Raw genomic sequence first — 17,818 nt, forward strand, 5'->3', positions numbered from 1 at the left:
CAGCACTGGTCTGGTTTAGAAAGGGCCATCTGCATTTAGGCACCCACAGAGGGGCTTCTCCACTACAGCTCAGGACCGCGACCTACCCTCTGCCTGGTAATGCAGTGATGCAGCTGCTTTGCCTGCCATCTGACAAATTATCACACTTCTAGACTGACTAGGGGAGAGGGACAGAAGAGGCCTCCTGTCACAATGTTTCAATGGTGGTTTGCTTTTACCACTGTGAATTATAAGGAAGTATGCTGCATATGCAGATCAGCTTGGAAAGTTGATGCTCTCCCCTGATCACTTCTAGGATCATAAACCTCAGCATTATAATGATTTGCACTCATTGTTTTTTCTCCCAGGAACACGTGTATTCTTCTGAGAGAAGCATGGATCTTACACCACTACTCAGGTGTTAGACCTCTGAAGGTAAAGAAATTTAAATACTTTGTTGTTAAATTCTCCTAGTAGTGTAAATAGGCATCATACTGTTTGTAAGACTTTCTTTCAAAGGCATCCTGGGAAGAAGGAGCCCTTGTGTGGAATTCATGGCATCTTAAATGATGGTTAAAATGTGAGCCTTTCAACTGTAAAGGTATTTCCTGATTTCATTCTTTGTACCTAAGACACATAGATGCAAGAATCAAAACTTGGGTTCAACAGTCCAAAGTCACCTACATGGGAAACAACATTGGTTCACATTGCTTCTAAAATGCATTCTTTTGGAAGTTTGCTTTCAGATATTTGCATCCTCAGAAAATCCTATTGTGCAGTTTGCTACTGTACTTTTAAAGCATTTTATTAATATATGAAAGCATATTAATTCAAATTACTAGCTCCTTAAAATGGATCTTCAGCAATACTAATGATACAGTTGGTAAGGGACCACTGTAAAGTCAGTAATCATTTAATACATGATACTCAATTAATCATTAAACAGGAATTCAAGGTGGCTGGAGACCATAGTATCAAATAATTTGTGAAATAACTCTAAGCCATCTTATTTCAGATTTTTGTACCATAACACTTTTGCATGGATTTGCAGCTTAGCTTTCTAACACAATACAGATGTGAACAACAGACACGGATTATAGCCCTTTCATATGAAATAGGCTCTGCTCTCCAGATGGAAATTTGTCAGATTCCTCAGAGCTAAGAAACATCCAAAAGACACTAGTTAAGAAACTCTTCAAGAATGAGCCACTTTTAATGATCCATAACCACAGAGGAACAAATAAGTCTTTGAACAGGATCCAGTTGTTTGTCTCATGAAGACGGGGACTCAGCTGAGAAAACTGACTTTTGGGCATCACTAGAAATAGCATGCTCTTAACTAGATCATTTGTATTTTTTTTCATGCAGCATGGCTTTTTCAGACATTGTGCTTGCAGAATGTACTCGTACCATTGCACTGAGAAGGACATTAAATGCAAGAAGGAACAGTAATATTCTTACCTAAACATATAATAATTCAAACATTCTGACTTTGCATCCTACCACCAAAAACCTAAGTTCCTTAAAAACAGGGCTTAAATGTGGCTTTAACTGATGTTATACTATGCCTACATATGGAAGCAGTTAGCAAGAAATTGGGATGAAATACCAGTGGAAGGCTTTGCCCAAAACCCAAGAAGAATCTGAGAGAGGAAGTAGCTCAGTTAACTTATTTTTCCTCTCATTTTCCACTTTTTTTCCTCCCTGCAGTTCCTTTGATTCATGCCCATAAATGGGCATACCAAAAGCCACCACATTCTCACAGTGTTTTTCAGCCTGCCTGGAACCAGGAAATACCAGGAATTTCTTCAAGGAACCTGTTCGCAAACTGTACTAAAGCCTTCAACACATTTAGCATTTGAATACAGTTTAGAAGCATGACTAAGGTCCAATCTCCACTGCATCATCCAGGATTGCTCCTGCAGAGAATGACTGCTTGCAGTCATTAACCCTAGCTCAGGCCATTTCAGCTTTTCTCAGTGCTAGTCCGAGTCCAGCCCCCCAGAGTAGTGAATTTGGGATGATTCAGAAAAGTCCCCCCAGAAACCTCCGGCTGCCTGTTGTGGCAGTATTCCTCAGCTCCTGTCTGTTATTGGGGCAGTGCCAAATGCAGGAGTATTTACATTTGCTTAATGGTAAGTAAATCCAACCCTAATAGTAGTATAATAGTGTTTATGCTGTGAGGAACAAAGCATTTTACAGCCTCCTGAGCAGGACCAAAAGGTTGCTAACATAGTACCGCAGTGTAAAAGCAATCCAGTGGTGCCTCCATTCATTACTCAGCCCCATTAATTGGGCCACTGAAAGAAATGCACAATCCAAAGGAATGTTTGGGTTTTTTTAATTAGTCCTATTAAAAGCAGGTATTTAGCAGCTTTCAGCAGCTATGAAATATGTTTTCCTGCTTCTGCCCTAAATGCTAAGAACCAGCTAGTTTTCAGGACTTAGGTCAGCCTAGCTAATTGACATAACTGCAGTCACACTGGTTTAGACCACCTGTGGCCCCAAGTCCTGAGGCTATACAACATTAGGGGAACTGCACAGGGCTGTGTGCCTGGGAGGGCTCCCAAGAGGACACAGCCTGGCTCCTGTGACATTTGCTGAGCAATAAGCAGTTGCAGGAGCACAAACTGCACAATAAAGTATTCTGTAAACAGCTAAAAGTACAACCTACTAAGGAAGTGATAAGCCAGTGTAAATGGCAAATGAATGTGATAAACAAGGATGCAAAATAGACCTGAAATGCTGTTCAGGCTTTAGCCAATATAACATCTGGGAAGGTATTAGATATAATCTTACACACTGTGATACAGTATGGTGTTAATTATGCTTTCTTAATTACATATTTCTTAAATCGTACAACTAAAAGGTCTATTCTTAACCAAAGAAGACATTTGATGTCTTCTGATGAGAGATCATCTCATTGTGGACTTTGTACTTTGGCACAACACCATGCTCTAAAGGGACTCACTTTGTCCTAACTCTCAGGTGCATCACATGTGCAGAGCCATTTGCTGATCCAAGAATGGGTACGGTCTAGCTGACATCTCTAACACCACCGTGCTATCACACAGCTCCAGCCGCAGGTGGAGACCCTGGCAGGAGGAGAGTGTTGTGGTTTATGATGGAATTTTTCTGGGAAGAAAATTAACTCTGTTCCAGCTGAAACCAGGACAGAGGATTGGTAAAACAACACAAAACAGATCAGCTAAACAAATGAACCCCTCTGGGGTTCAGCATCATAGCCAACAAGAGCAAGACAGAAAGATAATACTATGCAAAATTTGCACCTTCTTAACTGTGAATCCAGAGCAAGAGAGAAATGAGTATTTGAAAAAAAGCAGATTAGTTGAGGACAACTACACCCTGTAATGCAAAAGTAAAAAGCACACAGGCAGTAAAAGCACATGTTCTTGCTGAGAAAATACTTAATTTTCACAGATTTCCAATTTCTGCCACCCTAATTTAGCCTTTTCCATTTATACATATTGTTCTAATTGTATACATATTCCACATATACATGTACTAATTGGAGGTTTGTTCGGAGGTCAAAAAGTCTCAGTAAGATGACCAAGCTTCTGATATCTAACATAGTTGGAGTTAATGAAGAAGGCCAGCTCATCTTGTCTCAGGAGCTGCCTTGAATGCCTTTCAAAGGGTTTTCCCATCAGCATTATAGCTGTAGTTGCCCACCTGAGGGTATCTGCTCAACTGAGGTTTTCTTCTGCCTGTGACTCCAAAGATTTTTATAAGATGGCATAGAAATGAAATGTTTCTTTTCTTCTAGCTACAGCTCCATAGCCAATAAGTAGCTACTTGAGAAAGCACTACATAGATCAGAACATGCTCCTGCCAGTGATCCCAAATGGATCTCAGCAAGGCTTATACCTACAAGAGGCCACCAGGAATCAGCATTGCAAGGAAAAGCAACATTTGGCTTTGCTTGCTGCATTATAGGCCTAGGGCTGATGCTCATCCTTATGTTCTGTAGCACTAATGGGTAGCATTGTGGAAGTGCCGTTTTGTTTTAAGTTATTTGATTAGATACTCAATGAAATGCTGTTAGAGAAGCATTGGCAATGTTACCCACCTTTCCTTAACAGCCACAGTACCTGACTTTTAGAGCTTGTCAACATGGAATTTTCAGTTCTGGCTTTTTTGACTTCTGTAAGTATATAATGAGCATGGCAAAGCTTGGAAGTACAGCCAGCCTGAAGAGTGCAAGGACCCTCTGGATAAAAAGTTGCTTTCTGAATGAAGAACTAATAGACTTTTTACATGCAGAAATCAAATAAGACTCTTCTATCCTTAAGAGTGCTTTAATTTCATGCAGCAGATTAGAGGCTATTTATGTAATGTTTTCTTTGGCTCCTGAATGGCATTCTCCACAGCCCTTATCACAAAACAATTTAGAAACTGTGTATATTTGCTAGCAACCACAGAGGCATATACAATGTCCCTCTCAACTAAAATCAGAGCCAAACAAGCAAACATAATGCTGGCTGATAAAATCTCATTGTGCTGTACAGTGACTACTGATTGTGAAAGGCAGCATGTCCTTGCTCCAAATAGTTAACAGTTTTGACTAAAATGTCTCAAAAATTATTTATTAGACTTCACTAAGCCAGTCTTTCTTTGTGTGTGTGTACTCTGCATATTCACACCAGGACAACTTGCGGGGTGGTAGGAAACAGCCTGTCCTTTAGTCAGAAAGTAAAGAACTGTCCACTGGCACCTGTATTTTGTCTGTCTGCTTCTCCAAAACAAGGAGGAAAGAAAAGTCAGTCTGTCATTCTATTTCATGAGTGCATTTAGGTAAAAACTGCCTTTTTGATGAGGCAATTTTGGAGCGTATAATGTAAGTTACATGATGCTGTTGATAGATGGTGTAGGAAGCATGGCAATGTAGTCTAGTAATAAACCTAGATAGCACTTAATACACCACCTGAACAAGTATCAGGCTAGCAACGCCTGAAACAGCAAATACATCCTGTGCTGGGTACTACCTAGGCCGTGTCGGGTCCCAGCTGGCACCAGGCTCTGCTGCGGAGGGCTGCCAGACCTAGCGCCGGGTCCCAGGGATGATGATGACGCTCTTTCTCTATATCGCACTGACACCGTGTGGCTCCTCTGCAGCAACAGCAGCAGCCTTGTGCTCCAGGTGCAAAAACTTCCCCCGTGTAAGTAAAGATAAAAGGTCATTATGCTCTTTTTGGCGGTAAGTATTTAGTTTCTCACTTGAAAGAATTCATGATATTTTGTTAAGAAGGATGGTGTGAGCTAAGCATATTGTTTGGAATATAGGGAATATTTCTTATTTTCTCAGAAAGTATTAAAATAATAGCTACACAGGTCTGTCTGAGCACCATGCATTACTTAGATGTATGCTCATACATTTTGCGTGTCATTGTTACCTATATTAAAGATACAGAAAACAAAACACCCATGCATGCAGTTGAGACTCCTCTGGAACCAGCTGCAAGTCACAGGATGAGATCTCACTGATCCCCTTCCTCTCCTGCTTTGGGCTGTTGCCATGCTTTGAATGGGCAGCAAGCAGCAGAACAGGAGCCCATTGCAGACCCTCCCTCAGCAACCTCTGACTTCCCAATGGCACCCATCCTGAAGGAACAGATCACAATAATATGTCACAATATACCACAACAATTGCTACCAACAGGTACTTGGAAAAATCATCCAAAAGAGATGTTTGTTTATTAGAAGCAATAAAAAAGAAGAGTATTGTCCTGGGTTCAGCAGTAGCAGTCAGTTTTTCTCCTTCTTAGTAGCTGTTGCAGCACTGTGTTTTTTTATACATATTTTAAATGTCTTGGTTTTCATCTTGCGTGCTTCTTGAAACTAATCTACCCTCCAAGGTTCAAGTTTTAGGATGAGCAGAGCTTTCTTCTCCTCCTTAGGTGGGTACAGATTCACATGTAGGCATTGGGGATCTGTCAGAAATCCATTAAATTATCTTATGTAATTACATCTCTTTTTCCAGTTGACTAATTATGGTACAATAAGCCTTTGAGTTAAAGTGTTGAAAGAGAAACTCATTTCCCTCCTGACTTCTTCAACATGCACAGACAGTGAGTCGCGTCCATCTTGTGTTGGTTTGGTCTGATACATAGGACTTTTGAGTCTGATGCCCTGAATCTAACCCAAACCTACTGCAAGAACCAGCTCCTCACTTGAGACCCATTTCTGTGCAACTGGTTTGGTCATACAAATGGGCAAGAGGGCTGCTGTGCCTCGTCCTCCAGATCCTCTCTACTGCAGCTGGCCCCCAGCTGAATGGCAGAGCAGGGTCTGGTACGTGGACAGCTACATTACTTAGGCTCAAAAAAGTGGTATAAAATGCCGGATGCTTATTAGGTGCATACACTTCTTTCATAAATAAGCAAGGTTTTTACAACTTTTTGAACAACAACTTTTTTCAGTAGTAGTAATGATCTAGGTCTAAGACATACTCAGGTAAACTTCTCACAATCGCTATGTTCCCCATATAAGAATTTTGTGTTGTGATTCAGCCTTAGCACTGCTGTTCTGCCTATTTCAGAATGGCTTTGAAATTTTTATCATCCACACACTCCATCAAAACTATAAACATAAAGTGTCACCTCTTATACCATCAAAATATGCTATATATTACTTCTTTAAGAAAACCATCTTCTAAAGAGAGGCCTAAAATCAATGTATGTTTTGGTTTTAAACATGTGCCTTTAGGAAGGTGTTTGGATCTACCAGTTCCTCAGAATTTACCTTTTTATTAACAGGGGGAAATATTTCCTTTTTATGTATTTATCCAAGTCTTTTCAGCCAAACCAGGCTAATTTCTTTTTCTGTTTCAAAAAGCCTGTCCTCAACTGACGGATCTGTTCCCTCCAGCTCCCAAAGCACTGCCCCTCTTCTGATGCCCTTTCAATAATGGAATAGCTGAACACTTGCTGAAATATCTACAGCTCTGTGCTTTTGTGGACTCTGACATTAAGCTCCACATGGCTTTTTCTTGTATGTAGATTTTTTCCTTGTAATTCTTTGGGTTCGCCATTATGTCTTTGATGCCAAAAAAATGTCCATTTTCCATAAGTTTTAGTTTGGCATGGATGATGATGCTTTGGCAAATTGTCATTGCACAGGATTCATTCCAGATGTTGCAGGAGTCTCCACGCTTTCTGTATTGAAGGAGCTACACGCCAAGGAGCTACAAGAATGCAAATTTCATCAGCTGCTGAATCTGAACTGCTGTCACCAACTTTTTTCCCAGACCTACAGCTATCTACGCCCTCAGATGACAAACGGAGTGTGCAAGCTGTTCTAACTCCTGGTAAGGGCTTAAAGCCAGCTACTGCATATGTCTAACAATTTTCTTTCTCAGGGTATTTTCTGATCTCCCCAAGTTTGCTTGTTTTGCCCTTCACAGAGACTGAGAGGTGTTCTATCAAACGAAAACTCTTCTCCATATGAACAGCATGTTAGTCCAAGTCCTGTTCTCTGGAACTTGAGGTCTGCAGCCAAACTTCTTATCTTAATCAAAATACAGTCTTTACCATCCAATCCATTAGCTGACTTTCCTCTGAAGTCATCATGAGTGCTCATTGTCATAACACCACCCCACCTCCCCCATGTGAATCAGGCTATTTTGGCTACAATGTGTTCTGATCTTGTAGTATAAGGGGAGAAGGGGTCTGGGGTCATGCTTTTGCTGTTCTTGTTTTTCGGGGGTTTTTTTGCAGAAAGCTATGGACAACTTAGTTTGTATTATGTAAGCTCCAAGATGACATCCATTTCTGTGAGGTATCCTAAGAACAATTATTCCCTGCAATGATTAAGAGGTTAATACAGAGTCACACTGCATTTCTACTCTGTTGAAGCCAGCAGTGGGAGTTAGCATAACTCCCATAATCATAGCATAATCATAGTATAACCTTCTCCTGCAGAATTTTTTCTGTAATTCAGCAATTTAGTCTTCCCAGTGCTCTTGTCCCTAAAAATTGCAGCAGGAATGTTAGCTAATTACAAGAATGTGAAATACTTCATAGAAAGTCTAGGAAAGCTGTTTCATCTCCAAGTGGCTTGCCTGGATTTCTACTGCCACAGGCCCATATTTCCATAGAAAATGTACACTGAGCAAAACAGATCTTTTCCCAGCTATCTCACATCAGACCAGAAGAGGGCCAGATATCACCAGCAAATGCAGCTACGTAGAATCATAGAATCATAGAATAGTTAGGGTTGGAAAAGACCTTAAGATCATCTAGTTCCAACCCCCCTGCCATGGGCAGGGACATCTCACACTAAACCATACCACCCAAGGCCTCATCCAACCTGGCCTTGAACACTGCCAAGGATGGAGCATTCACAACTTCATTCACAATTTGTTCAAAGTTAAATGTGTTCATAAGTGATTATCAAGCTTTTCACCTCCCTAAATAACTTATTTTGAACAGCAGAACCCCGGGTACACGTTCTCCAGTGGAAGAGGCTAGGTAAAGTCCTAAGCCTAGTTACAGCACCATAACAAAGAGTGTAACTGAAATTTTGTAGTGGACTGTGCCATCTTATGCAGCCTGCAGGCATGAGTTTTAAAAGTGAATTCATCGACCTGAAGCAGCTCCTTTGTACCAGCCAGAAATTCGAAGCTCGGGTACAGATGTAGATGGCAAACGGTAAGGCCTCCAGCACAGAGAGATACAAAGAGACAGAAACAAATCCTTTTTCAGGCCCCAGATACTGGTGCTGAAGAGCAGCTTTGCCAGTGCCATAAACGCAGTCTCATGCTGTCTAAACCAACTTTTAGCCATGCATATGTGCCTTATGGACATGACCAAAGGGTGCTTCCACTGTTCTCTCATCGGGTGAGATTGGTCATGAGCTTGGGGGCAACTCCAGATTTTTCCATCCCACTGCATTTGTTTTATTTCAGCAGAGAAACTAAAAACAGAAAGGACCAAACCTGCAATAAAGGGCAACACTCATTTAACACATGTTGTGGCTGAGTAGGAATTTGGTAATTTGCAATGGCATCTTCTAAAATCTGTTGCCAGGCTTCCATAATTATTGCAAGTTTGTCCATGGTCTCCATAGCAGCCTTTCCTGAGTCTCAAGGCCTGTGTGGTGACTCACAGAGGTTCAGTGAGGCACTGGACTCCTTTCCAAGGGAGTCTGAGTCACAGGATGCCAAACCTGGACTGGTTTCCTGTAATACAGAGGTTCCCAAATTACAGTAGACATACTGCTCATGGTACACAAGCCACCTCAGTTTGGGGCTCCAGCACCTCCCAGACATTGCTGCCAGGTGTATGAGGGTAAGCAGATGCTGCTGCTACCACTAGCGATGGTGGTACCCAAACAAAAATATTCGGAAACTTGTGCTTTAGCAAGTTGCTGGGCTCACACAGATGCTGTCCCTGAATTCCTCAGAGGGGCAGAAACAGTTTGCACAGCAGTAAAAGAGCTGAGCAAAGCCTTCACCCTGAGCCCTGGGATAGTTTCCCAATGTCAATAATGGTGCTGCTGTGGGCACAAACTGTTAGAGCAGCTGTCCTGTGACCATGCAGCAGGAGATGTCCCTTACAGTGCTGTCATCTCTGAGCATCCGCTCCCGAGTGGTACGATCGGCAGAGGTGCCACCTCAGCAACAGAAATGAGATCTTTCCTCCCAACTGACTGCCCTAACCACAGAATCACAGATTTAGGCTTTCTCTTACATTCCTTTTTGTCTTCTGATTCACATGAATCTCATTTTCCTGGAAAAGCGGGTGCCCTCCAATGCAACAGAGGGGTAGCTCCTCCCGGCTTGCCAAGCCCAGTTTATAACCTTGTATTTAAGGGGATAATTTTGTACTTCCAGCCTCCTCAGACTAAGGAAAGGAAGAAGCCCAGGCCACCCACTCACCGGATGAGACGGCAGCCTCTGGGAGGTGCCGTTAGCAGACAGCTATTGTGCACTGTGCTGGACACAGTGGTTTAGTGGATGCTAGACGCATCGAAGAGAATTTACCAGAACAGGACCATCTCAAATACAGGCAGTTAGGTATTGCTGCATTTTCTTAAAAGACAGTGAATCCTGAGGTAAATAAGAGCAAGAAACCTATAACACATCAGTCAAACGAATTAATTACCTTGCTGCTACTGATGGGAGCAGCCAGCAATATGAATCTGTACCACGTGAATACCTCTGAAGGCACAACTCCACATGCATTTTTTTTCAGCAGCAAAACTAGTAATTAAAGGGTGGCTACAGAAGAGAATGTGACTTCCTTTTGATAAGGAGACACATGGAAAAGACAAGGGGTGAGGGGCACACATTACTGCTAGGAAGATTCCAACCGGACACAAGAGGAATATTTTTCACAATCAGAACAGCCAGCCATTGGAATAATCTCCCCAGGGAAGTGGTGGATTCCCCAACACTAGACACTTCTAAGGTCAGCTGGACAGGTTGCTGGGACATCTAGTCTAGGTCATGCTTTGCCTAGAAAGGTTGGATCAGATGATCCTTGAAGTTCCTCCTAACATGTCATTCCATGATTCAATCTGGGAATCTTTAATGTCTGTGAAGGCTCCTGCCACTCCCTTCCTCAGTTATCCTTTCCTTGTCCTAAGCAAATATTATTGCTTAGGACATGGAAACTGGTCAGCACCTTCACTGTAATAGTTGGGCACCAACTACAGCTTACAGTATCTCCTAGTGCTTTCCCTGGGAAGGCCTGGTGACACATGACACTGGTAGGCACATCCAGACTGATGACCTTTAGTCTGCTCCTCCACTATCTTTTTTTACCTGTAAGAAGGCCGGACTATGCAGCAGCTGAAATTAAGCAGCAGTTACTTTGAATAATGCTAACAGTCACATCATGACAATGTTGCTCTAACACCTTCCAGCTTCATCTACTAAGAATGCTCACTGGAGCTCTGATACCTCAGCTGACACAAAATATTTTACATCCAGATAGACAAAGCTGTGATTTTTTTGCAGAATTATGAGTTTGATGGTGGCCACAGCACGCTCCTTGGGGCCCACTGGGCTTCAAAACCACAATTCAGTATCTGCCATCCTGGGGTGTCACCAGCCACTCGACATCATGACTAGCACCAGCAATTATTTGCAGTGCTCTGCCACCACTACTACAGATGTTTCTAAAACAGCAAAGATGAAGAAATAAAAGCAGCAAAACTATTTGCACTAAGTTTAAATCAGGATAGCTCTCTTCCTTGTCAAGTTGACTTGTCAATTTCTGGCAAAGCCATATGCCAAAACCCTCTCAGCCAGTACCCTCTCTTGATGACCATAGTAGGTTTCACAGCTACTCTCCCTTCCAAAATCCTCCTTAGGTCAAACCAGCAATCACCTGCTTGAAGCCTATCCTGTTCCATCTTTACCCAAGAGCTAGGCTAGCCTGCCTCTTAACTGGCAATGCTTCACTTTCTGAAGATGTTAACATCTGTCATTTGCATTCAGGAGACAGTGCCAGTTATAAAAAGAATTTAAGAACATCTTCACCATCTTTCTTCCTTCCTTCCCCTTCCAATAATGAAGGCTTCCAATAATAACCTCAATATTCCAGTTGGAGGAGAAGTTATTTTCAACACGAAGAGCAGGCATTGAAGTTAACTCCCTCCCCACACCTCCAAAATAATGCAAAATAGTGCTGTATATCTGCACCTCTGTTTCAGCTAGCCAGGAGCATTTGGTACAGAAAGGGTCATGAACAACATACTACTTCTGATGGTTTAATTGGCCACAGGCAATGTTACAAAGCAGTTACACTGAATAATGCTGTCACAGTCATAATGTGAGGTTGCTACAAACACATTTGAATTTCACACAGTGAAACTACTTCAAGGAAAAAGAAAATATCAAGCTTGTAAGAGCAGATGAAGAAAATACATTTGGTTAAAAGAAAAAATGGTCCCAGGATTTCAACCCACTCAAACTGAAGTTAATGGAGAAGCTTCTATTGACTTCCAGCAGGCTTCAAATCCAGCCTCCTACATCCGCTGACCAAGTTGTAATGCAAAATGTCTCTCTGCTCAGTCACAGGCTCTTCATTCTTCTAACATAGTTGTGCGTGACGTATTTTCTTCTCTTTAAATAAGAGCATAAATGTGTAATTGACTATGCCAAACTTTATATAACAGAGCCAATTTTGGCTCATCAGCTTTAGAGAGAGTGGGAGAATTATGAAGGTGATTGCATGTGTACTGGAAAAGGAGGGAGTTCCTACACTCCTGAGTGCCTGTAGCAGCTGATTGTGTAGCCTGAAAGCTTCCAAGAAAGCTCATTACATGCTTCTTCAGAATTTACATCTGGCGATGTCTGCATTCAAGATGGGTAACTTATGCAAGTTGTAATTTGGATGACAGGGCACTAAAGACAGCTACAAATGCAGCTCTGATCTGGTCATTTGTCACCAACGGACAAGTGAATGGCCTGTGGGCATTTACTGCACTGATGAGATGTGCCATTACAGATGACAATCTTAGCAATGTAAATAAGAAAACAACCTTAGGGCAAAAATTACCTTTTCTTGACAAAAATGGGTTTTCAGAACTGCAGCTGACAAAATTATTCACCAAATTGAGAAAGACATCTTTGCTTCAAGAAAGCAAAATCTTTGCATCAAATTGAAGTTTAATTTGAAGTAAGATCACAGAATCGTTATAATTGTTTCCGGGAGCTCAGAGATATTCCTGAATTAATTTCTTGTGATTTGCAGGTGACTTGATGCATCCAATTCCTGCTTATTTTGAGGATGCACTTACAACATGCAAACTGTGCATCAAATTCTCCCCAGGTGTCGGAGACACCAGGGGGCAGCAACATACCAAGGCTTCCCAGCTAACACAACTTCAACCAGGCATCTTTTCTAAGTTGGGGAAGTTTCAGTTACCAGTCCTACTAACATAGCATAGTTTATCGAACCCTTATCTTATAAGAACCAAAGCTCAGGATATAACTCATGCTTCAAGGAAAATTGGAGCGAGAGGTGCTCACTCTTTATATTTCAATGGTCACCAAGAATGTTGTTATTTCCCAGAACTGTATTTGCTAAGTATTTATATTTGAAAGTAGAATATGGATCATAACCCACGCTTTATAAACTTTTCCCTCTCCAGTGCATATAAAAGGTAACATTTTTGTTCGTGTCTCAGACTATGATGATCAAAGGCTGTTAACATTTAATAATGGACATGGTTCTACCACATTCAAGTGGGAATGACAGGAGCTGCCATCCTGTATTTCACACACAGTCCATCAGGAGTCCCTGAGATAGAAATATGGCACCCTCTCTCCTCCCTACTGGCATTTTGGTCAAAAGTTCAATAAATGTTCCAGCTTATTTAAAAAAAAAAAAAAAAAAAACCAAAAAAAGTTTTCATTAATTACAAACAGTCTATTTACAAATCAGTTGTGAAATGGATAACAACATTCCATAGGAAAAAAAAAAAAATCAGACCCTTTCAAAAGCTGGTAAATATGTTTTTAACTGTAAAATCTCAGCTACTGGCTGTTTTCTGTCTTGATAGAAGCTAAGTCCAGTAAGTAATTCTATATCTCTGACCCGAGCTGTATGAAACTTCATTCTCTCTTCAACCCACATGGACTCAGATTTGCCATCCTGTTGGAACAGAGGAGGAAAAAAAGAGGTTGTAAACCATCTTTTTTGTGACATATATTTAATAAGTTAGCAAAAGATATTTTGACATTTCATAGAGATAGAAAGCAGTCACTGCTGGCAAGCATGCAACAAATAGAAAACACTGACTTACAAATAGCTATAAACTTGCCTGAATTTAATACTTGTTGTTACTTCCTCAATTATACAGACGTGTTACTGCACCAGAAGTGGAATAGCAGGTGATGTCCAGCATCTATCCAACATCTATGATAAAACTATTTCTGAGCCTGACTTGAGCAGCAAGTTGTGTCATACTTTGCTGTAGGATAGGTCGACACACTTTCCATGCTTTGTTCTGGCTTATGTGGAGCATAGCTATGTGCATTCCAATCACAATTTCAAAGTCCCTCAACTAGAAGCAACCGATGTTCTTCAGGAACATCTGTCTTCTCCCTTTGCGTACACATTTGGCCCAGCACTGACCTTCCTTTGTGGATGACTCATCTTCTCCCAGAAGCTCTTCATCCTTCTCAGATGTTGACTGGATATTTGTGCTACAGAAGTCTGTGCGTGTATCACACTAATGGTCTCAAAATACTCTGACTCTACCCTGATAGCACTAAGTTCTGCTCTTTAAACAGGGAACACCAATTTTCACATTTGAATATATATACAGGCTTTAACATAGTTCTGTTTACAGAACTATTGTTTTCTCTCTCAAGATGATCATGATAGACTGACATATTTTTACAGTCTTACTAGTTAATTTCCAAGCAAAACAAGTTCAAGCCTGACTCCAGATGTATGTGGGGACTGAATAGACTACTTACTGCACAGCTTTCACTGTTGTCTTCTCTGTGAGGTACAACGAAAGACAAGACATCTAGAGACCCTTCACAGTCCAGAGGAGTTTCAGAAGTATTTTTACAACTAGTCAGCACAATGAAGAAGTGAGTTGGAACTGGAACTTCTGAATTACTGGGGTGCCTGAAACACACAAGACTGCTCTGTAAAATCCATCAAACCATACTTGCACCAAGAATAATGACAGCAAATCAGCTATATTCTGCCCTATCAGTTTTAGCAATCCACCTTTTTAGCCCAAAGAAAGCTTAGGCCTTAGGAAGGAAAATTCCAGATCACTATTTTGCAAATTCAGTTTGGCTTGTATGCTGATCTGAGTAACAGGTTTGATGAGGTATAACAAATTGATTTATCATAAAAATGCCTTAAGAATCCACAGTACATGGAGAGTTCAGCCGGAGTCCAGAAAACCACCTGCACGCTGGCTTGAACCAATTTTGCTAACTAGTTTATTTGCATTCACAGCTTTGTAGGGGAACACTGCCAGGTCAGGAAGTGCCAACCATGCCACCAGGGATAAGCCCCTGCCTTGTCTGCTCCTAGAGTCAATATCATAACATTTCAGGCTAGCAGACATTCTTCCACATGCAACAGCTGCTCTTACACTTCACCTTCAGAGTTTAGGATGACACATTTTGAGGGTGCATTTTCTCTACGTGCTTGCAGCTTATTTCTTAGCTTTACGCTTCCGTACCTGCTTAGGGCTATTTGACTGTCTCTCTGACCTGATATAGCCTGCCAAGGGCCCATCTCCACAAGATGCTTTCCTTGATAACAAATATCACAATTACTTCTTGAACACTAATAGGAGAAACAAAGCATTAGAATGTGGAAAGGTCCTCACCTTTTCACCTTTTCTGGAGTATCATAGAGCCCATCAGAGTCATGATCAAACACAGGACCACTGACTACATTGATACCATTCCTGGCTGCAGCATATTCAGGTAGCAGGTATTGATGAAAGTAGTTCCATAACACTGAAACACAGTAATAGAAATCGGAAACAAATACGCAAGGTAGAATCTGTTAATACAACCGTGCAGATTTTTCAGGAATATAAACAGACAAGCTAGGAAAATAATTAGTTATACAGCTGTTTATAGTTTTTAAAGGTTGCATCTAACTGAGCAGCAGCATGCACTGCAGTATCTCCTGGCATTGTGGTTTCACAGCCACCCTAACCACAAACCTGACTGAAGCATAGTGATGCTGCTCCCTTGTGTCCTTGGGTTTCTGTCATTGGAAAGCAAATTGCAGAGAAGCTAGAGGAGGGAAGGCAACCTGTGCCTTGCCACACTACCAAATTGGCCTGGATAGCTTTGCCACCCACACCTATGAGCTGGGAAGTACCAATATGATATTTTTAATTACAGTTAAGAGTCGACCTCTACTCTGTTACAAAACAGGACATCTCTTTGTCCAGAGGGATGCTACCCTTTTTTTTTCACTAGGAATATGCTTAATCCCCCTCACCCAAGAAAGCCAGGTCTTCATATTTTTTCTGAGACATTATTATTTCCATGTTTCCTTAGTAACTGAGGCCCTAGATTCTTGCCTGGAAGCTCATCGGAGTTTAGAAGACATTCCTGAATTGGAACTTAATTTAACTCACATAATTATATATGGTATTGGGGTTCTCTAGAAGATATTCAGTATAAAATCCCATTTAGGTAGGCAGGAAAATGCAAAGTAAGATGTCAGACATTAAATGTCTTGCACTATGCTGCCATGTAACAAGCCAGTTGATTAGGAATCATAAGCTCACAATGGTGTGACTTTTTCATAAGACTGATAATCCTACTTCTGGGAACTTTTCATTGAGGTAGGAAGCCCACAGCTGAGGGAGATCTTATTTTACAGAGACAGCTGAAGCAAGAATCATTTGCATGGTTTGGAAGCAAGCAAAAAAACCCCAAAACCCCAAAAAAACAAACCAGTAGTCTTTCTAATATTCAACTGTGCATACAAAATATTAAATAAATACCTTTAAATGCGGGATACATTGGCACAATGTTGCTAGTAAGCAATGCATCGTACTGATGTTTCTTTCCATCTATCATGAAATCTAAAACAAAAACAAATTAATTACTTGGGTTTGTTACTTTAAGCTTGCATTTTCATGCTTCGAAAGACTGGTGTAAAAAGTTAAAGTGCAAACGTTAATGGTGTAAATGTTAAAGTGGAGCTGACCTAACTTCACTTTCCAAGGGTGATGTGGGTCTAAGTGCTAACTTCAGTGCATGCTGGATCCCATCCAAAATAAATAATCTTAGCAGCATCAGCAGCAACTGCTCTTTTCAGATGTACAATGGACAAGTTTTTGTGAGATTTAAAAATATCAGAACAGACTTTTCAATTGTGGGGAAGGGAGTAAAATTTACTTCATGAGTGTCAGACCAATTTGCTCTGACTGCCTATATCTAGGCATAAAAATAGGAGTTCTAACAGAACTTTGCAAATTACACTTGATGTGGATGTTTAAATAACCTACTACTCAATACTTTATGCAGTAAAGTCAATGTAAAATGCTTCCAAACCAGCTCAGCAACAATTCAAAAACAATATAACCATTTACAAACAGATAAGTATTTTGTAACATGTTTGAGAATCAGGCTTATGTTCTTCAGATCAATGCTCAATTGCTTTACTAAAGACCACATATGGCACACAACAGTATATTTCAAATAGAAAATAAACTTATCAAGGCAGGTTTTTTACTAAGTGAAACATCCCTAAATTTTACTTTGGATGTTTCCATCCAAACATGTTTTGGGTGTTTCCAAGTAACACCCCTTGCACAAAGTGAATTTGCAATTTACTAGCTTGCCAGACTTGATTCAAGGTTTAGATGCTCCTTCCAGTTTCTTCTACGAGATGCCACTTTAGAAACCTGGCAAATTCCAAAGCTTCTGGAAAGTACTAAGTGACCTTGGACAATCCACCAACTGCTGAAGTGCCTAAAATGTTTTTCTTTCGCATATGCTGAACTGCAACAATTCAGCAACTATTGCCTCATACTCTGATTAGTTATCAAGAACATCTACAACAGACTATACCTACTACATTACAAATCATTTAAATCAGATATGCAGTACAATGAAGGCAACATACTTACTTGGAGGAGAAAGGAATCCATAAGTTAGGCGAGGATGATTGTTGTAAAACAAACATGTCTGGTTATGATTAAAAGAAACACGAACATCCTTGTGTAAACAGCTGGAGGTATTTTCTGCATCAGAAACCCATTTGTCCTATTGACGAGAAGAAAGTATCATCAGTAAAACAGATAGTTGACATACGATAATTCTCTTCAGTGTGGGGGACTGCAGAACTCTCAATATTTAGCTGCA

General features: G+C 40.9%; 1 protein-coding gene across 1 annotated transcript in view; it reads right to left on the minus strand.

Moving 5' to 3' along the window:
- Window positions 1-12,838: 12,838 nt before the first annotated feature.
- ENPP1 (ectonucleotide pyrophosphatase/phosphodiesterase 1) overlaps window positions 12,839-17,818 on the minus strand; it is a gene marked incomplete at its 5' end in the record, with an annotated part of 56,368 nt that continues 51,388 nt past the window's right edge. Inside the window, 5 exons of the mRNA XM_080616153.1 lie at window positions 12,839-13,604; window positions 14,435-14,591; window positions 15,313-15,445; window positions 16,453-16,533; window positions 17,584-17,719. Of these exons, the coding sequence (XP_080472279.1) occupies window positions 13,437-13,604; window positions 14,435-14,591; window positions 15,313-15,445; window positions 16,453-16,533; window positions 17,584-17,719 (675 nt within the window). The 3' untranslated portion in view covers window positions 12,839-13,436. The remainder of the gene's footprint in view (window positions 13,605-14,434; window positions 14,592-15,312; window positions 15,446-16,452; window positions 16,534-17,583; window positions 17,720-17,818) is intronic.

Source organism: Psittacula echo, assembly GCF_963264785.1.
Source record: "Psittacula echo genome assembly, chromosome: 4".
NCBI lineage: Eukaryota > Metazoa > Chordata > Aves > Psittaciformes > Psittacidae > Psittacula > Psittacula echo.